This window comes from Ostrea edulis, chromosome 1 (genome assembly GCF_947568905.1).
Source record: "Ostrea edulis chromosome 1, xbOstEdul1.1, whole genome shotgun sequence".
NCBI lineage: Eukaryota > Metazoa > Mollusca > Bivalvia > Ostreida > Ostreidae > Ostrea > Ostrea edulis.
Window position 1 is genome coordinate 27,403,481 of NC_079164.1, and position 25,409 is coordinate 27,428,889.

At 35.0% G+C, this 25,409-nt stretch overlaps 1 protein-coding gene across 1 annotated transcript in view; it reads right to left on the reverse strand.

Annotated features, from left to right (window-relative positions):
- Window positions 1-25,409, reverse strand: part of LOC125663860 (metabotropic glutamate receptor 3-like) — a 43,153-nt gene that overhangs the window by 14,489 nt on the left and 3,255 nt on the right. The window contains exons 2-4 of the mRNA XM_048896274.2: window positions 4,761-4,900; window positions 849-1,019; window positions 573-717 (exon numbers count right to left, since the gene is read on the reverse strand). Of these exons, the coding sequence (XP_048752231.2) occupies window positions 573-717; window positions 849-1,019; window positions 4,761-4,900 (456 nt within the window). The remainder of the gene's footprint in view (window positions 1-572; window positions 718-848; window positions 1,020-4,760; window positions 4,901-25,409) is intronic.

A 25,409-nucleotide genomic window follows, 5' to 3' on the forward strand; every position in this document is an offset into this window, starting at 1 on the left:
CACTGTTCGTTATCTTCACCTTTCACCCAAAGATACTTTGTAAATTGGCATTGTGGTTCGGGAGAAGAAGATAAAAATTGTGAAAAGTTTGCTACCACAGACAACGGACAAATTTCGAAAAGCTCATTTGAGCCTTTAGCTCAGGTGAGGTAAAAAAAAAATAACTTCTCCCTTTGAGGAAATTCCCATTTATTGACCTGTGTTTTACAGCTACACGCCATTTGTTGCCGTTTTAATTTCACCCTTTTCCTTCTATAGGTCACTTAAAATAGGTTTTGACTGGTTGGTATGTTGCTGGTTTTGTGACAGAAATCAATATCAAGACATACATGAATAAATGACCTTTCATATTATGGATCGTTTAGCAGGGGTGGATTCGGAAATTTATCAAAGAATGGGAGGTACAACCCAAGTTTGTACTTTTTTCCTTCTACAAAGGGGGTTGAAGATCCCAAAATGGCAAAAATAGCCATCTGGGTTGAAAATGTTCAACCAAACAGAGCGTCGCAACCCCCATAAGCTCCTTTTAGATCCGCCACTGTTTAGTATTGAGATACAAGGCCACTACTCACCCCTAGCGTTGGACTTGTCTAGCAGCCTTTCCACGGTCTTGTCATAGGTAGCTTGTCCAGCCACACCGGAGTCTTTTATCAACTTTTCTGTCGCCGCAATACAGATTTCGCCGGCCTTCAGCAGCTTCTCTAATTCGTTAAAACCCTGATATACGACATTGTTTCATTAAAACAGGCACTCCATGCAAAATATTCTACAAGGTTCTTCATTTCTATTATAAATAAAGATTGTTTTCGATGGTTTGACTTCAGCGATTTCTTTAGAATCAATGTTACCTGCATGCCATAACTAGATTCCTCGTAAACAACAGAGACATAGGTCCATCCGAGCACGCGCACTAGCTCTACCATGGCCTGCGCCTGGTGGACGTCGGAGGGAATGGTTCGTAAGAAAAATGGGTACCTGTCTCTACTGCTCAGCACCGTGCTGGTGGAAAAGAAACTCACCTGAAATAATAACAGGGTAACGCATTATCACCTGTGTTGAGTTTGCTGGAATGAATCCACCATTATAAGATAATGTTTGCCTTCCGTGTTTAGTTACTCTAGTCCAATTTAAGCCCTATTTATTTTTTTGAAAATTAGTTAAAACTGATTCCGCTGTAACCAGTATTCAGTTGGAGTGGTATTTACAATTAATTGAAAGCATACAGTGAAAGAAGAGAACGAGGTTTTTTATCAATAGCTTCATGCTCCTTGATGAAGTGTAGATTATCTCTTCTCATCGTTAGGCCACTATAGTTCTCCGGGGATTGTGAAGAAACCAAATCAACCGATATTATGATTTAGATTTCATAGCAGAACAAAACTAGCACCGTACCGAATTCAATCGTATTCGAATATAAGTATTTATCATGCAATTAGAATGTTCTTCAAGTAACTTAGCATTTTGCAAAATAGTGTAAAAATCATATTTAGAACTAATATCTATTTCCTCGCAATAACATGTGGATTCCTGCAGAGGTATTCCCATTTGCTTACTTCGAGAAAGAGTTTGGAATTTTTCATCAAGAAAATAACGATTTTTTCCAATTGAAATCACAGCATAGCAAATGTTTTAGGTAGCGCTATTCTTACATGTTGTGGGTGTTCCGCAGTTTTATTTCCCCTTATAATGATACACTGAAACATAGATACATGTAATGAAAACGGAGAAAAAGAGAAAGAAGAAACTATACAATAGGTTTCGTTCTATAAAAATTTGATATTTTGAGGTCTTAGGAATCCTGGAGAAACTCGGAGTAAACTATATTGAATTACTAGATTAATACTGATTAGGAGAGACAGTTGTTATGGTCCACTCCAAATTAAAGTTTTTCACCAAATTATCTGTACCGATTGACCATACCGATTACATGTAACAATACTGTACCGATTAACCTTACCGATTACATGTAACAATACTGTACCGATTAACCTTACCGATTACATGAAACGATACTGTACCGATTAACCTTACCGATTACATGTACTGTACCGATTAACCTTACCGATTACATGTTACATTACTCTACCGATTAATCTTATCGATTACATGTAACGATGTTGTACCGATTAACCTTACCGATTAAATGTAACAATACTGTACCGATTAACCTTACTGATTACATGTACAAGTAACATTACTGTATCGATTTATCTTACCGATTACATGTAACAATGTTGTACCGATTAACCTTACCGATTACATGTAACAATACTGTACCGATTAACCTTACCGATTACATGTTACATTACTCTACCGATTAACCTTACCGATCACATGTAACAAAACTGTACCGATTTATCTTACCGATTACATGTAACGATGCTGTATCAATTAACTGTACTATACCGATTATCTTAATACATGTACTGATTATATGTTCAGAATACTATTTTTATCCCTTTCGGAACACAGTTTCAGTGTTTTAGGAATCAATATGTCTGTCCTCTGTCCATCTCTTTGTTAGCATTTGGCAATCATTCCCACAAGTGGCTGTCATAGTGTATTGGGAAGACATCATCTGTATAACCTAATACCTGGTAGATCTATTCATTGAAAACAGACGACTTGTTTTTAGCTTATCAAAATCATACCTCAAGGTCACTAGTGTTTTAAAGTCCTGCGTTTGTAATAACGAGACATTGAGAGCGTATATGCCACGCCTCTGAACCAAGGTCACTGTTCAAGGTCAACCGTTACTTTAGATCAAAACAATGAATGAAAACATCTAGTTTTCTAAGAGTTTGAAATACATGTATGCATTAGTCGCACCGCCAAATGCAACTTGATACGTTATTGATTCAAAATAGTTTTTGTGTGTCACTCAAGCGACCCTGGAGATTTTTGTTCATAGAACGCTGTATCATGACTAAGATATCTATATAGCCTTTCTCATACCGATTATCTTTTCTGTACATTCAAAATTGTTCATACTTGATTTAGAAAATGAACCCCCGGCCTGCTCCATACTCGACGAAGAAAATTAGCTGTCTGGTCAATAATGAAAGTAATTATTCCTTGGTGCACCGGAACACTATCAACATGATAACGATTATGGAAAAATTTTCTAATGTGCATATAGTTATGTTTTCTCTCAGACCCAGTGTGCTGTCTGGTTGTTAAACATTCAGAATGAAAATTTCCAACATGCATTCAATATGTAAATATGCTTGCCATGGAGCAAAAATGTAATTCGTGACATGGATAGGCCGGCTGATGCGTTGGAGTCTGCAGGTTTCACTGCCAGATTGTATTTCGCTGAATATCGGCCTGTGATTGATTCCTAAATGAATTACTTTCACTATTCAGTGTAGAACTTGTTATTTCTACAGGTTGTGGACGGCCGCGTTAACAGGGCCTCTACATTGAATATGGCCTGACTTATTACAGTGTATTGACAGGCAAGGATATTGTTTGGGGCCGTATTCTGATATGTTTTATTGTCAAAAAATTCCTCATTTCCTCTCTAAATGTGAGAACATTTTACAGCTGATGAACGACGTCACACTGATAGAAGCAGAGGGCTTCCGAAATATTGGCACGTCATATTGTGTTCATAACCACTAAATAGCATGCTACAGCATCTGCGACTAAGACTTTCCCGTTAATGCCCATTTCTATCTTGGAAATGCGTTTGACAAATTCTGTTTTTCTGACATATTTAGACAGATCACTGTACGTCAAAACTGCTTCTTTCAATCCTGTGTCCATTTTGTGTATCATGTAGCAAAAAGATTTTTACTCATGCATCATTGACTTATTCCTGTTTCAGTCTTGCTTTCTCTTGATGCAAGTACTGTTGCTGTGATCATTTAATTATTGTTCAAACCATTGCTTAACATTGCATTGAGTACCAAATGAAATTCCCGATTTTTAAAGTTATTTATTCATTACATTCTATACAACGCACATGATTGGCAACGTGTTTTAAGTTTATTTTTCGCTCGAACCACATTTATTGGTATACGAGGTGCAAAACATAATTTACGATATATAATGCTCGAATACAATAGAGGTACAGAACTGTACATACATATAAAAAAAAAAACAATGGGTAAGAAAAAAGGAATACCTCATGCTTGCTCATAGGTACGATATGATATTCACGTTAGGTAATATGTTATCTCGTGGGCATTTGTAAATGTGTTTTCTCGATAATATTTCCTCACAAATCTCATGAAAGTAGTTTCTTTTGAGACATGCGACAAAATAGTTACACTTTCGAGTATTTAAACGATAAAATGTTTTCTTTGTTGTTTTATCGGGTGATGAAGGTACATGTACATGTAGCAAACATTGCAGAAAAAATTATAACCCGTGTTTGCAGGTTAAATTTTTCTTCTTCTACAATGCTTTGTACCTTCATCACCCGATGAAACAACAAAAAGAGACATTTTATTGTTTATATTTATATTTTTTATGTATTGTTTTAAAAATAAAGACTAGATTTAAATGCTAAAATATCAAATCGTGACTTTACACGAAACAGCCAATACACTCTTTGACCTTGACAGAGCTCCATATTTGGTAATGAATAAAAAACGGAATCGAACTAGATTTCAACAAACATGTATTCATAGTCAAGAATTAAAGCAATGCCAATTTCAAAAGAAATATGAGAAAAGATTCACTAAATATGATTATAGTAAGGTACATTTGTATATGTACTATTCATAATACTAGGTAAACTAATTAGATTTTACCTGTGGGATTTTGAACAGCTTTAGGAGATTTGCTACTTGTATTGAGGTAACACTAGATGGCGCTCCGATCACTCCTGGAATAACCGGATCCGACTCGTCATGGCACTTGTATGCGGATCCTCCAATGTTTGCTATAGAACCTGAAAATAAAAATGTAATTAAGAAATAAATAACAATTCTAAATTAAACTTTCACTGGGATACATATAGTCTTTTTAGAGAAGTCGAGAGGCATAGCCTTCATCGACTTCTCTTCGCAAGCATTCATATTTTGATTCTGGAAAACGTGTAAATGCCGGAGTCGGTGACGGTTTATGCTTCGACCGACGTTTCGACTCAGATGTGCCTGGATTTACGCAATAGACAACTTTGTTTTCAAACATTTAGCAGTAATGCACAAAACCGTCACAAGGAAATCAACACTTACTTGCTTTTAATCCATTTTCAACATGTCCCCTGTCCCGGGTTTAAATACTTTCTCTTAACTAGTCCCCTATTTTGACAACTCCCAAGACCAGTTAACATAAACCCGGGACAGGGGACATGTTGAAAATGGATTAAAAGCAAGTAAGTGTTGATTTCCTTGTGACGGTTTTATGCATTACTGCTAAATGTTTGAAATGCATGCAATGCCGAGCTGCAGGCTGTTTCACTTTTTCAAGACGTGAATAGGCTAGATAATGAAAATAACAGGCCTGTTCCCCTGATCGTAAGTAATAATCTCACATTTAAATTCATTGTTTTCAAATTCAGAAGAATTTTTAACACCTGTGCCACTTTCATCAATTTTTACAATTGATTTGGGGGGGGGGGGGGGAATTCCGTCACCCTGCTCCAGTTTCTATGCATATTATGGCACACGGCGTAGGAATACCTACTGTGGAATACGAACAATATCGCATGAGTGATATCCACTGGATAAAGGGGTAAATATGTGATGAATATATGTATTAACCTTGAATACCTGGGAGCAGTGTGGCGGTCAGACGGGTTCGATTGCCAGTGCTACGTGTACATAAACCCATAATAAGAACACATGGTTAGAGATTCTTGGGTCCTGGGTTCGAATCCTGGACTGGTCCGTTGTATTTTACACAAATGTTCCTGTTACACTGTCAAGACAATGCTAACACAGAATTTTTTTTACCTACGGACTTCAGGCTAGGTAATATCTAGGAAATGACGTCAACTTCATTATTTTTTATTGAATTTTTTTACTTACGGACTTCAGGCTAGGTAATATCTAGGAAATGACGTCAACTTCATTATGTTTTATTGAATTGTTTTACTTACGGACTTCAGGCTAGGTAATATCTAGGAAATGACGTCAACTTCATTATTATTTATTGAATTAAAATTATTTTTGGTAGATCAAGTGAATTTACTACACATATCATTGAGATATGTGCCAGATGCAAAAATGGAAATTGAAAGAAACTAAACACCCGAGACATTGTTATATTATTATTAGTCCACACATTTAAGAAATAAATTCCCATTTTTGTAAATACATGAGGGTATGAATTGCGATGAATTACTCTGGCATACATCATGAAAAGTATGCCGACACGAAGTGTTGCAGTTCATACCGCCATGTATTATTATTTTTTCAAATGAAGTTTCTTTTTTTATATTTACATTCTACTTTCATTTCTGTCGGACTCCCTAGCATTTAGAATACATGTAGACGTTCTATACTTATCATGATTCATACGCGCTTTGTTGAGAACTGCACATCCACGAGGAAAGAGCTGTAATTATAATTGGTAGATAACAGTGGAAATGTAAATATTACAAAAAATCATTTTCGGTTTTATTTTATCCAACTAAAGTTACGCATTTGTTTTTTTTAAAAGAAATGAATCGTGATGTATTACAGACATTCCGGATCCGGATATAACAGTACAGCATGGATTAGTGGACCCGCAGAATAGTGCCGTTAGCTGCCATTTCCACCTCTACCAAAGAGTTTGAGACAGAATTCCAACATGAAAATGTGTATTGAGCCTGGAGGTAAAAATCGAATTAAGTCTCTTAATGACTTTTCCGAGACATCTCTTGTTTTCCTGAGTGCTCGGACACTTAAGATGTATTTCAAAAAGCTTTGTGGATTCCTCCACGTTGCGGTTAGTGATGTCGATAGGTTTTCTTGTGTCAGCGTCCTACTTGAACTTTCAAGAAAATTCAACACCTCTAGACTGAGTTTACCTAAACAGAATTACGTTTGCATTGTATTTACAATGTAGATATATATATATAATTCTTCATTTTAATGAAGACGTTAAAATTGGACCTAAAAGTGTGAGACATTTCATTCTGCTGAATTTAGACAAAGCCCTTTAATTCTTTTGTTTTCTCGTACAATGCTAAAATATATTTAACGCCATCAGGCGGATATTATGTGGTGGTGCTTTTGGTCAAGGTTTAGTCAAGCATTTGATATATAGGTTATCAAGGGCAACATGGATAATCATATCAAATTCTAAGGAAGAAAAGAATCTCAGATAATGTTACCCATCAACCAAAAACTTCTTTAGAAATTCCAAGATATCAATTCCATATCAATCGTATATATATGCAAGTTAAAAAAATTACTTTCGGCTAGACCGTTCGATCATCCTTGGAAGTGAAGCTTGCTTCCAATGCCAATGGAATTCTCGCCACGCTGCTATACACTATGTTGAAGGAGGGATGCGAGATACCACTATTCGACGTAAAATTAAGAGATTCAAACCAGACACGCACTGCATTTGAAATATTTCATAAAGCACAAATATCTTACACTCTCAATGCACCATCTGAATCCGTCAGTTCACAAATTTGATAACAACGGGTCCGGTGTTGACTTGGATACCAGCGCCACTCCGGTGTACGGATTTCGATGACGCCCACGCCTCTCTGTTTGTGGTGGAATTGTATTACCAATATAACTGTATCATTGAAGATATACCATACCAATAACGATTTCTGATACATCACAAATTACTGCACATCATTTCTGGATAGCAATGTCAATCATCAGGGTTGTAAAAGAAAGAAAAAACAGTATCGGTATATCGTTGTGCATACCAGCTGTGTGTTGCTTCACTAATGGAGGCAATCTCCTCCATAGTAATGGGTTTACTAGTCATTGCTACAAACCTGTGTTACGGAGTTCATTAGCAGTATCTGGAAGTATGTCCAATTAATGGGTGGAAAGGGTTTCGATTAAGTATGATTCTAATACACCGCTATCATCTACAAATCACTTTCAAACCCACTTTTCTTTTTCTTAGACATCCACATCCGCTGTCTAAAAACTCTTAATCCTTTTCTGTTTTTATCCCCAACATGGGCATTGTTTGTGTGAAATAATTATAGTATTCATTTTATTTCGTCAGTTTTTACCGTGTCACAGAAAACATATCGTATCATTACAATTCGAGTGATGTTCCTGAAACAAATAATCTCTAAACCAAATACTTCTACAAACTCAGTGTAAATTAGGATAATGAATTAATTTGTTTTATTAAACACAGGAACTTACGAATATCTATATGATTTCAAGCACCTGAGAGATGGTGGGGTGTTCGGTTTTTAGTTTTAAACAATTAATTTTGAAAATATTTTGACCACCGAGGTTCTTCTCTAACACTTCCTCATACCTGGACGTATACATACAATTTCCTCACTAACAATAGTTCATTATTTACAAAATAACCTTTATGTGATTAAGTGCATTATACAGCTTCCCTTTTACGCAAGGCTACTTTCCCTGATGATTAGGTTTGGTGCGATTACTTTTTACTAATTTCACAGCAACGGATTATTGTTTTGCTTGTGCCAATGTTTTCCTGTACGGCTACATGTAACCCCTTTTTACAGCATCCAATTGTTGATCTTTACGTATAATTTTACATTATTCTTTAATTTTGTTTGTATCTTATTTGGCTCACATGATCATTATCGATTTGGTAACACAAAGAAGTCACGCTTGATCTGCTGCCTGGATTTCTTGACATACCATGCACTCCTTCTGCCATCAGATCGTGTGAGTTGTTTCCCACCATTTTAGAGCAGGCAACTATTTTGTGTAATTTTACATTTTTTATTACTATCATCAATATATATGTATTGTATTTTGCTGAAATAAGGGATCAGCTGCCAAATTGATAAGCCCAATGTTTACTAGTCCCCTAACCCCTGCATATTTTTTTCTGTATTTTGTATAATTTATACATGTACAACTATATGTTTACTCTTTAATTCTCAGGATTAGAGAGTTTTGAAGGATGTTTGCTTATAAATACAAAGACCGAATCACTTTAAACAATATTATCAACAGATAATTCAATTTATGCCGCTTTGAGAAATTTGTAATTTTTTACACCGTCGGATAGTAACGGATTATTGAGCCAATCAAATTCTTTGTTTAGATAGCGTCCTTTTTCCAAGGTTCCTTTTTTCCAAACTTTCCAAAGCCTGTTTTTGTGCTGTAAAAATAAAACCCAACACCCACCCTTTGTCAATACTGGGTTTTTATTTTTAAATTTAGAGTTGTATATTGTTACTATCAAGGTTTGTACGTTTGATTTTGTATTTATTTGCAATCTAATCTGGTGGTATCTTGCAAGGCGCAATTTTTGGACGCCTCCAGGCACAGGCACTGGAAGTTAATATATAGTATGTGCATGTATAAAAAAGGAAGGGTAGGACACTCTTTTTTCGGTAAATTCGGGTTTGGGTTATTGTGGGCGTTTCTCAAACGGCCTGACGCGATGAATCGTTCACATATACATGTACCTTACTTTCAATATCTGTTCGTTCCGCTCCAATGCCGTTCATTCGAAGAAAAAGATGTGTTTACACCTCCAAGTCCCTAAGATTTTCGCAAGACTGTCTTACTTCCGGTTTAATCGAACTGAATCGAAAAGTAAGTTCTGATTGGTCAATAATAAAATTAAAGTCTGAATTGACATCCATAAATACATATGTAGAAAAAATAATTCTCAGGATTATTACTTCATGATGGTATTAAAGACTAGTTGATAAAGGTCATAGGAGATGGTTTTTAACAATACCTTTTCTCTCCATAATTATCAACTTTGTTTCATAGACTCCTCATAAAAATGCCTTTTTAAGATTAATAACGATATTAACTCGAAGAAATTGAGGTGCAAAGGTAGTCGGAATAGAAAATCGTTACCCGATTATCGTTCCTGATTTCCTGAATTTGTGACGTCATAAGAGACCACACTCTATTTGCGAATCAAAACAAAAGCACATTCATAGACGATTTATTCGCAACTGGAGGAGTTTTTGAATGGGGAACCATAGTTTGTTATGCAAGGATATCACTTTGAACTCCTAATTAATTCAAATGCCAGCCACATCGACGATTTTTCATCGGAGGACGAACAAGAAGATCGATCACTTGAGGTCCTATTTATTCCGAATCGGTTGACTTGAAATAATACTGACTGGTTAATGATAAATGTATGATAATTTCATAGTACATTCTCTGATGACAATAAGAGAAATATAGATAGCTATTACTTGCGCTATTTATAACCCCTTGCAGACACGGTGACGCAGCATCGGGGGGGGGGGGGGGTTTCCAAGGGGGTGGGGGTGTCAAATTGAAGGTTGACTGACAAGAAAGATGGGTACCCCCTCATCCCCCTTTGGTTTTATGTGCCAAAGTCCCACCCTGACTCGGATATATATAGTATAGCCAGATCGGAATTTCCTTTGCATACATCGTGCGTGAGCGCCGTATTTTGAATTTATTTTCATAGGATTTTTACAAGTATCGTGAGCTATTTTAGTTTAACAGGTGAATATAATAATAAATATAAATGGCTTTAACATTCTTTTACAATAAGATTTGCGACATTAGGGCCTATATGAAGAATAATTTACCATCACATTAGCCGCTATAAGGGCTCTCTCTTGCGTATAATGATTGGAACTGGAAGCCAGAGGAAAAACGAATTCTTCGTGTGGACCAGTTATTGAAGGAACTGTCGAAAAATCCGAATGTCATGACTGTTTTTGTTGGCCATGCGTTTTGGACGAGTCACACAGACAATTTTAGGTAGCCAAAGAATTCTGGTGTGCGGTCCAAAAAAATTAATTCAAACAGAATAAAACTTTCTAATTTAAACAGTTTTGGAATATGTTGAGTCATCGTGGGGTGTGGGACGATGATCATTTCATAAGCTGTACATAGGCAGAAAATCTGCACAGTACGCAGGAACTCCCGTCGGAAACTGTATGTTTAGCAGTCATACATCGTCGGATATCCAGTAGGCAGTCAAATGGATACAAAAAAACTTAGAAAAAAAGAATAATCTGCCTAATTTATCAATAGCTAACGTTCTCATTTATACAAATAAATTTATCGAGCTTTAAGTTTTACATGTTGATTCATTAGATTTAATTATCAACGTTTCGATTAACCTGCGCAAGAAAAATGACTCCCATGAATTTTCAATCTTACAAAAACGTACAGGTAATGCAGGTAACACAGATAACACCCCGTGTATTTGGGACGGTATATACAAGCTAGCAGGGTTCCCTCGGGCTTAGGGCTTCACTCCTGCCTAAAATTAGTCCCGCCCCGCACTTAACTTACCTGAGGAAAACCGACTGGTTGGTCAAAATCCTCGGCCTTTAATTAATTTTTTGTTTTAAATTTTGACCCCAATAAGGAAACCAACGTGCAAATTAGTGCTTCATTTGAAGAAAATCATCCCCCAACTCTTGCATGAACGTAAAAATTGGTTTATTTCACCTGATATAAAACTTGTAATTTCAATATCGCTTCACCATTTGCTTTGAACATTCTTTTTTAAACAGAAAGTGGTGGGGGGGGGTGTCTGATAATGCAACTTTCAACATATAAAGTTAGTAGACCTATTCATTTTCAATTTATTTACTTATATATTCAGAGGAAAAGATTCTGATCAGAAGAGCTTCATATGACTATTTCATAGTCAAATTCATTTTTAAACAAATTAGATTGTGTTTAAATACTAAATTATAAATATCTGTACTACCGTCATTATACAGTCAACGTTTGCAGGATTTTCTCGTCTTCGCCATGCTTGCAGTTGGTCTGTCGTTGAAAATAGTTAGAACTGCATCTGGTCGAAGATTTAATTTCATAAACCCATTAGTTTTTGCCAGAGTAGAGTGTATACAATAACGAAACTGATCCACATCAACCCTCGTTTACAATCGTATTGTACAATCGCGTAAATAAAAATGATTGTCAAACAACTTCGAGTTCTGTGTTCTCGGTGTAGATTTCACACCCAAGTCTTTCTGAACGTTGGATCATTTAGACAAAAGTATATAGAAATACCTGATTTGCTACAGTACAGTTGAATGTAAGCATATTGAACATTTTGACGGCTAAAACCCGCAGTTGTTAGTATAAACAAATACACATTTGCGTCAGGCTGGTCTCTTGTAAGAATATAAAAACAGGTCAGCAAACGAAGAATCACAATTCGTATCCAAGGGAATTCCAATAGACTTTAGAAAACCTGATCACCAAAGACTACTACGATACTGTCAATGAGTAACTCTAGTATCTTTTTTAATATCAACTGCAAAGTATCTGTGCGTATCATGTGGTAGGCAATCAAATGCCTTAGATAGATCCATGAGGATTGCTGTATCATACTTCTTTTCATCTATGGTGATTTTTTCCTGTCCTCTAGAAGTCTAAGTAGAACTATTTGACAACAATATCCCTTTTTAAATGCATATTGGTAAGTATCAAACATTCCGAAATAATTCAACCAAAAGCTAATTGGAAATTGCCTTTTAATATAATTTGGAAGAGTGGAGCAATGTATCTGGTCCATAGTTTTTCTAACTTACCAGTTGGGTCTTATTTTTGAAAAGATGTAAGACTATGACTTCTTTCAGATGGACAAAGAAAACACCAGAAGACAAAGTCATATGATGTGGGGACTTATTGATGGTGCTCCTAATTTGAGTTACTAAAGGCTCCTAAAAGAAATTAAATTCTATGCATCGATCATAGAGGGAACCTGTCACGTAGATAGAGATATTGATGTTATCCGAGACACAGGGAGCATGTCATTATCCCGCTGAATGACTAGCAATATGTCCATTGTTTGTCCCCAAACACCAACATGTTTATTTGTGTAAAATTATTCAACCATGAGTGATTTTCATATTTGTATATGTAAAAATATAAAGAAAATGATATATTAAATCTAGCTTTTGTTTAACTGAATACAATTCTAACAGGACAACAGGGGAAAAGGTCAGGAACCTGTTCGTTCATGTATTTTATAGACTGCTAAAATGCAATATTTGATAAAGTTTGTAATTCTTCGTTCTGGGTTCCACAATAGCCTAGTGGTCCTTCAGTGTAATAATCTTTCCCAATTGGTAGCCATTTCTCCTATGCAAAATCTGAAGAGGACAAAATCAGGCTATAAGTAGTTTGCAATTGAGTCATTGTATTTTATTTTGGAGACCCTTTCTATGGCTTGTGAAGGAATGACACCAATAAGTTGAGGAAATGTGAGAATTAATGAGAGTAATCTTGCACAGAATAAAACAAAAAGAAGATCACAAAAATCGTTATTGCGGAAAGCAAACTTCTTTTGGTGCCGATAGGAAAATTAGTTGACAGGAAAACATGGTCAATACGTGTAACAAACCATATCATCTCCTCTCGAAAAAAGTGCGTTCTGTAGATTAATGCGCACTAGAATGAACTCAAACTGTAACAGTATCGAACATGTGGTTGTTTATTTCTAAAGCATTTACAATGTAAAACTTATACGGTACCAATGTTGATGCACCAGATGCGCATTTCGACTAATAATGTCTCTTCAGTGATGCTGAAGCCGAAATTTTGGTAGTTCGAAATAACAATTAACTTGTAAGAGCTAAAAGGAAAACTACAGAGCAAGTAAATTTCGATCATTTTGATTTATACCTATGACCATGGGGATTTGGGAAATTCAGGATTGCTTCAATGTTGTGTTCCAAACCACACCCTAATTACAAATCATTGTGGATGAGAAAGATACATGTACCGGTACTATTCATTGTACATTGTAGTCAAATGGTAAGCTTCAAGGTCATAGATCTAGACTGGCCTTGGCCTAGGACAAGTGACATTAATTGAAAAAATTATATAACCACATGATTAAAGATTTGCAGAAAGCTCTTATAAAATAATGTCCATGTTTTGTATCTTTACATCACCACTTCAGAATTTAATATTCAATTACCCATAACATATTTCTCCGTTACATCTGTGTCAAGATATATCATAAGACATAGACATTTTCTATCATGCTCGAAAATATCCAAAAGAATAGGTAGACACTCTTGAAACATGGATGAAGATATTTTGAATGTGTAGAAAAAACCTATAATTCTTGAAAACTACTCACTGTACACATGCACCCTCACCTGGCTGTTGAATACAGGTAAACTCCCCCTAAGGGCACTAAACAAACCCAGCCAATACCAATTCAATAAATCAAGATAAATGCTGGTGATCTTGATTAAAGGATAGAAAATTCGTAAGGGTTATAATAAATTAAAAAGAGACTACAAAGAATTTACATTTCTCGTGTGAAACATGTACATATGTACTAATTATGTTGTTACACTTTTCTCTCGCCAGTCTGTTTGGTTCCTCGCTTCGCTCATCCCCACATCTCTTGGTATTCGAGAAAAGTTTACCAAAATATACATGTACTAGTCATGGTGCATGTTTTAAGAAAATCATGTAATGCTTATGGAATTGTTCCATAATTTGTACATGTTTGTAAATTTTGCTGCGCGTTAATAAAGCTGAAAATACATCATAGGTAAAATTTAAATTGCACCTAGTCTGACGATATGTAAATTTTTCACAAAAATTGCTCATGTACAAATCTTGCTTATTACTCCGTTCGCACGCGACAAAATACACCTGGGTGTAAAATTTGCGTACATATAAAATTTGCACATGTGAAGGGAACTCCAATAGTCTATACGACTCACATTTGTATGCATGATACATAAACAGACCCTGAAGCGTATCACTACACTAGTGGAACGGTGAACGAACGCTGAACGAAAATATAAACTTTCTCACCATCAATAGTAACTGTTTACCTTTTTTATTTTTTAAATTTTATTTAGTGAATAAAATTTTTCTGAAAGATATATTTCTATCATGTGCAAATTTTAATTTGATAAAGATTTTTGCAAAACCTATGACACCACACGGAGATCGATCTATCTAAAGATTCATGCAATACATTTGATTAAAGCTAACTATGTTATAATCATTGGCATACATTTAAATGTACCGATTTAAGCAAAAATGGAACAGAGATATTTTTTGGTTCTCCTAAGGGAATAAGTCACAGAATTTTGAGGAAATTGGCTGCGGGAGAAATATCTCGGTATGTATTACCTGCTAATTCTTCTAAATCACTTTGTAAATCCGACTCACAAATTACTTTCTGAAAAAGGACGCCAGCAAACTATATCACGAGATGACAGATTCTGTATTTTTGCAAATGTGAACTCAGTGACGGATTCATTGTGTAATAAAATGCAAATATATCACGGTAGTTGATAGTAGAGAAACTCAAATACTCTCCTATTAGACATGTTTTTACTGTAGATATAAAGAAGTCAGTTCCTCGGGTTGACAAGACGTATATTAATCTACACATGCATTGTTTAGTTGTACACGTGCATTGTTTAGTTGTACACGTGTTACGTGTACAATGTACCATGTGTATGCTTATCTGTACTCTGTATTTGCAAAATTTGTGAGAATTGATGAATTGAATTGTTGCGCACATCGTTCACTCCCAGAATGTAAGTACCAACTTACTATGGACGATAATTTCTATAATTTATTCTTTTGCAGTCAAATGACACGTCCAGAGAATTGGGCATTAGAGTCCGTGAAGAAAAAATATTAATCTAATGTAACTAGGCGAACTTGAGATCTACGGCTTCTTCCTACAATCTCCATACCAAGCCTCACTACAAACTCCATACCAAGCCTCACTACACTCTCCATACCAAGCCTCACTACAATCTCCATACCAAGCCTCACTACAATCTCCATACTAAGCCTCACTACTATCTCCATACCAAGCCTTACTACAATCTCCATACCAAGCCTCACTACAATCTCCATACCAAGCCTCACTACAATCTCTATACCAAGCCTCACTACAATCTCCATACCAAGCCTCACTACAATCTCCATACCAAGCCCCACTACAATCTCCATACCAAGCCTCACTACAATCTCCATACCAAGCCTCACTACAATCTCAATACCAAACCCCACTACAATCTCCATACCAAGCCTCACTGGAATCTTATAGTTCCTACAATCTCCATACCAAGCCTCACTACAATCTCCATACCAAGCCTCACTGGAATCTTATAGTGAATGAAGCCCATTTATATGAAAGAGATGGAGTCCAGAATTAAATGAGTCACAGAAGGAAGACATCGGTCTTATGCAGACTGTAAAGACGCCAAACGTCACTTCCGACGATACCAGCTGGCACTCGTTCATCCGAAAGACAAATGAAGACATTGAAGTTATATTTATATATATGTTTAAAAAAACGTAGTCTGCGTTGTAAATACGTTTGTAGATTAGTGTAGTTGTAGTGCTAGATGTATTTATATGTAGTTTTTGTTATTATTCTCTGTTGATATTGGCCACATTGTGTAATTTTTTTCGTTTGTCCCGAAAATTTGACAATCTGGTTGTTCGTGTCGTTGGTCATTTTAGTGCTTTGTATAATTTTTTGTATTTGACCTTGTATCTATGTTGTGGATCCGACACTTTTAGGTATCGGGTGTTGTTGGAACTTAGTATATATATATATATATATATATATATATATATATATAACTTATGGAAACTGATTCATCGTCAGAAATCACGCCAATCAAAGTTATAAGTTAGTGTGTATAAAGCTTTATACTGTAGATACAAATATACAAGTATATATTTTGCTGACTAAAATTACTGTTTTTTGTGTTCCATTACATGTAGCCTGTTACAGAATACTAGTAAATTCTCAAAGTATTGTTATCACATTTCTCTAATTGTACAGTACAGCTCTTCATACAGTTTGTAGATACAAATAATATTTATTTTTTATGTAAATGTACTATCAGCACTCAAATGTCAGGTTCTGGGTATTGGACATGGACGTTCGACATATATTAATCTAATGTTATGGGATATAAATGACTAGACTGAACATTCTCTGTAGTAGGGGGGATAATAGAAGGTACATATCAGGGGTATTGGAGGTCCCTAGTAGCGAGGTATCGAAGGTTCCTCGCGGGGGAGGAATGACAGTACTACGCGTATAACTCCGGATGGTTAATGATACCACTCCATTCTGGTCAGATTATAGACCAGCAATATTGATCACCAGGATAGGGCTGGTGCAAAAATATTTTTGATTAAAAAGTCTCTTTGGATAGAATTCATTAAAATGTGTTATCCTTACTTTGCATGAAAAAAGTCAATATTTCATCAAACATAAACAAGATTGTGATGGGTATGTTGATTTTCGATGCAATATTGTGGTATTTTTATTTTGTACATGCTAGAGCACACGAAAGTTACAGTTAGTTGTATTTCACATCCATGAGTGGTAGTATTAGACAAACGACCTTCCTATTAGCTCCGGATAATGAGTTAAATCTTCAGGAGTTTAACCTTTATCTCAATCAGCAGAACAATAGAACTTTGTTCCAGAGGTCCCGGTTCGATCCTTAGCAGAGACATACGGGCGACCTCACTAGAACTCGGGTACTCTCTGGTAAGACCTATTGTCCCCCACAGACTCTTTCACCTCGGGAGAATCGGGACACCTCGCGTTCTGGAGGAAGTCAACGTGACTGTGTTGGAGATATGGATCTGGTTATTGGAAAGGAAAATAACCCTATAGCCTAAATACATGTAGGTCAATCGGAAGAACACTGGACTATCCTATCAGAGGTCCCTGGTTCGAACCTCAGTCAGCAGAGGCATAATATTGTTTAAGTTACAAACTGAAAAAACATTATTGTTTTGGAAATGCAATGATTACTAGTAACGAAAATAAACATCTTGAATGAAATAAACTTAGCCAATTTATCTCTATTTCGTAACAACAACAACAACCAAAAAACAAACATGTCAGAAAAAAGTACGAGTCAGTATTTACTATTATTCGTTGTTTCGCATTATTTTACTGTTTGCTAAAAACGCGGTTTTCTATGAATGCCCCCCCCCCCCCCATTCTATAGCTGTCTCCCATAATGATGATGGACACTAGTCCCATGAATTCAAGAAAGCTTTCATGATATGTATATATCTATATTGTCACAGGTTTCCTTACTTTCTATTGCAGCAATATTAAAATATATATCTTTTAGTCCAGATACCGGGAATATTATTCCTAGAATTGAAAAACCGCGTCCATTTGATGCATTTAACAATTCAATTAAAGATATTTTCAAATAATGAATTACATATTTGATTCTGAATTATTGTGCACATGAATTGAATCAATTTGCTAATAACATTAATCATTCTGCTGAATTGATATTGATATTGCTCTCTTTAATTCAATTTTTTGCGCGCATCAATTCAATTAAAGTTCAAAATACTTGCTCTAATGATATCAATGGGATACATTTTTACGGTGCAGCGCGAGTTATTTTCCCCTGAATATGTACAGTGGGCGCACAACACGTTATGTACTGTACAGTCCTCAAATGATTGCGTCATTATAAGGAATAGATAGAGAATTTACTATTTCTTATCGTAGTTAAGTGCATGCCACTTACGGATTTTTTTGTCAACATCAAGTGTAATTACTGACAAATGATAAGACTGTACAATAATTTTAGTCACTGATTATATCAATGTGTCCCTGGTGTGTAAGTTCGCAGTCCTCCTCATCTTTAGATCAGGATGTGGATGTCTTTTTCACATCAGCAATTCTTCATTATTTCTTTTTGTCAATATTTTCTAGGCTAAGACCAAAACACAATAAATAAATCAGAAATTACATGTGCAACCAATGCGTGTAATAATCAGCTTGTAATCATTTCACACTGCGGACAAAAAGATGTACATCAGGCGTCAATGAACGGAACATTAATTATATCGAATCCATATCTCTAATGTAATCTTTCTGTTGAGATCTGTTTACTCACTCACGTGCGATTCAATCTTTTGGAAATTACTGTTTGTATAAATCAGCTTAGTACTCAAACATACACAAAAATAATTATCAAGCACTTGGCAAAGAGAGAGGGGGGGGGGGGCAGACTGCCTCCTTTTTTCTGACAATGTACTTTTTTTTTTGTTATCATTACAGTTTTATTTGTAGGTTATCCCCCTCCCTTTTATAAACAGTAGTATTGAATTATATGGATAAAATTAAAGAACCGATAAATTAAATCGAAGTATCAACCTCTTGCAACACCCCACCCCCATCTCCCTTCCTCTCCTACGATTTGGAGCTTTAGTACTTTGTTATTTTATTTATTTGTCTGATTGTCAAGAATTTTTGAGATAATTGTGAAGGCAACTTCTCCGGCTGCCCCCCCCCCCCCCTTTCTGATAACGAGGTTACATCCCTGGTTATATTGATTTTGTCTTCTTCGTGCTTATATTTCCAACTGTCTGTTAATGTTTTGCAGACTACTCCTGAAATTCTTTATAGTTATTATAACTTAGACAGAATTAAACATCAAATACGACTCTCTTCCCTATCCCTTCTATTTGACGAAACAGTGTTCCCCATAACATCGAAGTAACTAAACCTTGTTATCATCTAATAAAACTCGGTATAATAAAGATTTTGGTATCGTAAGCTATTCTGCACCCTGTTTGTCAATGCTATTTTATCTGAAGCTTAGGACCGCATAGGGAATCACGACCCCTATTTCCGGTGTAAAGACAGTAACTGCGTCGTTGACGTGCGCAATAAGTCTTTAATCTTTTAATTGAATTAGAATCAATTAAATTTTCTGTACTGAAAATTATTGCTCTCTTAGTTCCTTTTTAGAAAGTCGTTGTAAATGATTAAAGATGTGTTCAGTTGAATTAAAGAGATTACCAAATTATCTATACCGAGTTCTAAATTAATTTTGCGCGCCTCAATTCAATTAAAGTTAACAAAAAATTAATGAATTATTGCACACAAAGATTGAATTGCTATGTGCATCATATCAATTTATTGATTTCAACTATTCATTTTATGCGCACATCAATTCAATTATTGCTCACACCAATTCAATTATTCCTCTCATCAATTCAATGGATGCGCGCATCAATTCAATGGATGTGAATAACAATTGATTCATTGAATTATTGATATCGTCAAATAATTAATGATACCTTGAACTTCATGGAGTGCGTTGACGCTACGTGAAAAATATACAGGCGTGAAGTGTTGCAGTTCATACCCTCATGTATTTCAAAATTGAAATTTATTTTTAATATTTACATTCTACTTTCATTTCTGTTGGACTTCCCAGCCATTAATATTGACGTACTATGTTTGTAAAGTGATTTTAATTAGTATTCATACGCCCATTGTTTACAACTGCTATGCGTTCATGAGGAAATGTCTATCATTACAATTTATCAAAAGCAAAACATCGCAAATGTAAATGCGTTTATTTTAGTGCTGAAGCTTATCTAGGACGCATATCAACAGAATAGTATGACATTTTTTTATCATATAATTAATCCTATCATTTATCTGGTCAAAAATGTTTGGGGTGCCCTCCCCTTTAAATTCAACACCAAAGTATAACAAGGTCATGCCATAAGGGGCCCCTTGGATTAGATGTATATAGGCATACATATACATATATATAAATTTATACATATAAATTTCTACATATAGAAAACACAAACATATATGCATACATACAAACACACACACATATAATATACTGTTATATAACAAAATTTATTAACATGTTATGGCAAAAAAGGTTCTTATTTTTACGGAAAAACCAACAACACAACAATATAATTATGTACATAAAGAACCTGAAACTGCCATATGCGGGGTTAACAATTCAAAAGTTCATATCACAACCCCCATGGCAGCACTATAGGAGGACAGGACCCCTCCTCATAGTGGGAACTTTTTGCAAAATACCAGTATATAAAAGGTTTATTACAAAATTTTATTTGATATAGAAATATAGTTGTTTGTAATCAATTCTCACATTGTAGCATAGTTAAAAATGTGCATAGACAGATATTTGTCAGAGGTTTTATATTATAAAAAGTCATACCTGCAAAGGTGTATAAATTACAATTTGTCTTTAATTGCTTTCATAACTTTAGCATATTTTTATCCTGAATTTTTGTGTACACTTCTGTATAAAAATTCAATTTACTTTTTATGTGATTACATATTTCTTGAGGTTTTTCGTCTTTGTTATCTAATCTACAATACATTTTATACTTGTATATTTTACAGGCAATAAGAGATATTATGCTATTCAAAAAGAGTGTCTTTTCATTGTTTTCATAGTAAAATCCTATCACAATTGTTTTCCACGATATATCAAATTTTAAAATTTGTTTAACAATGTCCCATATATGAGAAACATTTTTACATTTTAAGATAAGATGTTCACTGTTTTCTTTAGCATCTCTGCAAAAGACACAAAAATCATTTTCTACTATCTTCCATTTCTTCAGCAATTCTCTGTTACACAATAGATTATTTAATAATTTATAATTAAATTCTGATATACTTCTGTCTCTTATGGATAAGATTTTTTGTTCATAAATAGATTTCCAAGCCGTTTTTGTTATTTCAAAAACCTTTCCGTAATATGCTTGGTGTAATGGAGGTATAAATTTTTCATGGCAAAGAATTTCGTAAATCAACTTTGAATTGATATCACACACTTTAACATGTCCTTTACATAATAAATCGTATGATGTATTCCCATGAAAAATGTTTTCGTATCGTATATTTGAAAATTCATAACTTTTGAAGGTTTTTGTTATAACTGTTTTTATAATCATATATTCACACATCCAGTTTTTTTTACATATAAGTTTGTCATCAAACCATTCCAAAGGTTTTATGCCATTTTCATTTACAATATCATTCAAATATTTAAAACCGCTCCTCAGCCAATTATGAAAAAATATTGGCTTGTTTTTGTACATAAAATTTTTATTACACCACAACGGTTCTTTCAATAATGCATTCAGATAAAATTGTTTTTTATTTTTTTTTACATTCGTTGAAAAATACAAGCATTTCCTTGTATAATAGAGGAAAATGTTCCATTATTTGATAATCATTTGATTTCGTAATATTTGTTTTACATATATATTCAAAATCAAAGTCTCTTTCTTTGCACAAACTATCTACAAAAAAGAATAGAGAGTTTCTCTCGCTTGAAATCCTGTTTATCCAAGATACTTTTATGGATTTAATTTCAAAGATACATCGACAATTCCAATGCCTCCCTTTAGGACATTTCCAATCTGTGTATTTCTTTTAATTCTATCTCTTTTGTTCCATATATAGTTATATAACAAACTTTGAAATTTCTTAATTACTTCTTCATTTAGAAAGCTCAGAACTGATCCAACATATATAATCTTTGATATTGCTAGGCTATTGATGACACAAACTTTACCAAAAATGGTTAGTTTTCTTTTTTTCCATGATTCAAACAGTTTTTCTAAGTCATCTACAATTTTTGTCCAATTGTTTTTATAACATATTTCTTTGTTGTGTCCTAATGTGCACCCTAGGTAAAGATTATAAGGGGGTCTCTGCGGAGACTTTACCCCGAAATAGTAATGTATTTTGGAATTAAAGACTGATATATGTGAAAAAAAAAAAAAAAAAAAAAAAAGGTCATGCCATAAAGAATCTATTTACGAAATATGAAAGCCCCACCTTAAATATGTCCGGGGTTTTTAAAGATCGTCTAATTCTCAGGTGAAAAGATCAAACACCATTGTGTCACAATGTCATGCCATAAAGAATCTCCATAAAAAATATGACAGCCCTACATGTACATGTACCTAAAATAGTTCCTTATATACTTAATAGGTAATGTTTTCCTAAACGTAGGTCAAACTCAGAGTTCAACGTCATGATATGAAATGAAAGGTCTTGCCATAAGATAGACATGTACAACATATGAAAGATCTATCTCAGATAGTTCAGGACATATTGAATTGGTAAGCTTATTATTAAAAGTAGGTCAAACTTTCAGGTCAAGGTCACAAGATCACACATCATTGGATCACATAAAAGGTACTGCATTAAGAAATGTATATACAAAATATGAAAGCCCTAGCTTAAATAGTTCAAGAGACATTTTAAAGATATACATGTATCAGCATATAAAACTTTTATTCCCTATTGAGGCCCCACCCTACCCCCGGGAACATTGATTTGAACAACTTGAAACTACTGTAAGTCAAGAAGCTTTTATGTAAATTTCAACTTCTCTGATTCAGTGTTTCTTGAGATGAAGATTGTTTAAAAAAGTTCCCAATATATCTGATTGTAAAACTTTGATCCCCTATTGTGGCCCCCCTACTCCTGTGGGACATGCTTTCAACAAACGTGAATTTGCAATGAAAGGTGAAGATAACGAACAGTGATCAATCTCATAACTCTCTAGGTATACAAAATGGTATGTTGGACAAAACCCGTACCCCTGGATATACCAGAGGTAGTATAAGGTCCCAGGAGAAGTAAGCACCCTCTGTCGACCGGTCGCACCCGCCGTGAGCCATATATCTTGATCAGGTAAACGGAGCAATCCGTAGTCAAATCAGTGTCAAGAACGGCCTAACAGTCGGTATGAAACACGCTTTTGACCCAATGATAGATTATACTGGCAAACTAGATCAATATAACGATCAAAGAATTTGCGAAATGTTGATTTTAAACGAGGTTGTTGAAACATCTGTAACATCAACTTGTGTGTCAGTAGCCTACCTCGATTTTTAAAACAAAATGATCATACACAGAACAAGCTCTTGCGAATCGAATCAGTTGGGAGATATAAACACCACATGGAGGTAATGGTGGAATATTGCTACATAAATATGGGAAGTAAAATATCTAAGTACGAAGCAGATGTGGAGGACTCTGTGGTGTCGTTTATTTCGAATTCACATGGATATTATGTCAAATCGACATATGAATGAAAATTATTATTGTTAATAGATAAACGTCGTCGATCTATCTAAATGTCAAGTTGAAGGCCAAGGCATGATACTTTTTTCTTCTCGTGTAGAAGCTTTTGAATATGTTAGAAAGTTGTTATGAAAATTTCACTTTTTCTGGCCCAGTGGTTCTTGAGAAGATTTTAAAATGACCCTACCCTATTTTTGTTTTTTTCCTTTTAAGGGGATATGACCCTTCATTTGAAGAGACTTGAATCCCCTTTACCTAGGAGTGTTTTGTACAAAGTTTGATTGAAATTGGCCCCCTGGCTCTGGACAAGATTTTAAAAATGTGTCGGTGTATTTTCGCTTTTACCTCCCCTAGGAGAGAGACGCTGTCCTTCATTTGAACAAACCTAAATTCCCTTCACTCATGGATGATGTATGTCACATTTGGTTGAAATACGCCCAGTGGTCCTGAAGAAGTCGAAAATATGAAAATTTTAGAGACAGACGTTGATCAGAAAAATTTTACCCGAGTTTCCAGCACAGGTTAGAGATATAACAGGACATTTTAGCAGGAAGAGAAGCTTAAGTTTTAGATGAAGAGTTTCCATAATGAGGAAAGCTTTCGCCTCCCTGGAGCCTCACAAGCAATTCCCATATAACTACTCATTCATCGAACCCTTTTACAAATTTTATGAATCTGGCTAAGTAATACATTAATACGTATTTGACTGCCTTACTCAAACCATAACCATCTTTAATCTATAATTCATTAATGTTAATTATGTCCTCAATCCTCTAATGAACATTACATGTGTAGCGCATTTTCAATCCATATTAAAAATTTATCACATTACCCACGCTGGCAAGGATTCAATCTAATAATATTCAAAAACTGACGTCATTAGAGTGCGTCCAGTTTGTGACTTGCACATATCTTCACGGTACATTAAATACTGAAACAGACATGTCCAGTACACGTGTACACTGAATTTGACATTGATGTGTACAATGAATGTGGCATCTGCTCTACGAGGCAAAGTGGAGAGTCCAACGGCTTGCGTGACCTAGGCTAGTATGTGGATCGACACCACCAGAGTCTGTTGCTATAGTGTATGCAATATGAAATGTAACTATGACGTCACAGACATACATTACGATTTTAAAAACAAATGCAGCCCAATCGGAACATCACTCGGCCTATTCCGGAGTAGTCCGAGTGATGTTCCGATTTAATTAAATGCAGCCAAGATATCGTAATGTATAGCTAAAATATTTTTTCCACTATCAATTTCCACTCATGTGTTAATGTATTTGAATGAATAAGATGTTAATGATACCAAAACTGAATATATGGTGAAAATTAATATTACTTCTAAATAACACACTTATACAGGGACACTCGGATCACCTCGGTCGATTCCATCTAGCGAGATGTAGGGTACC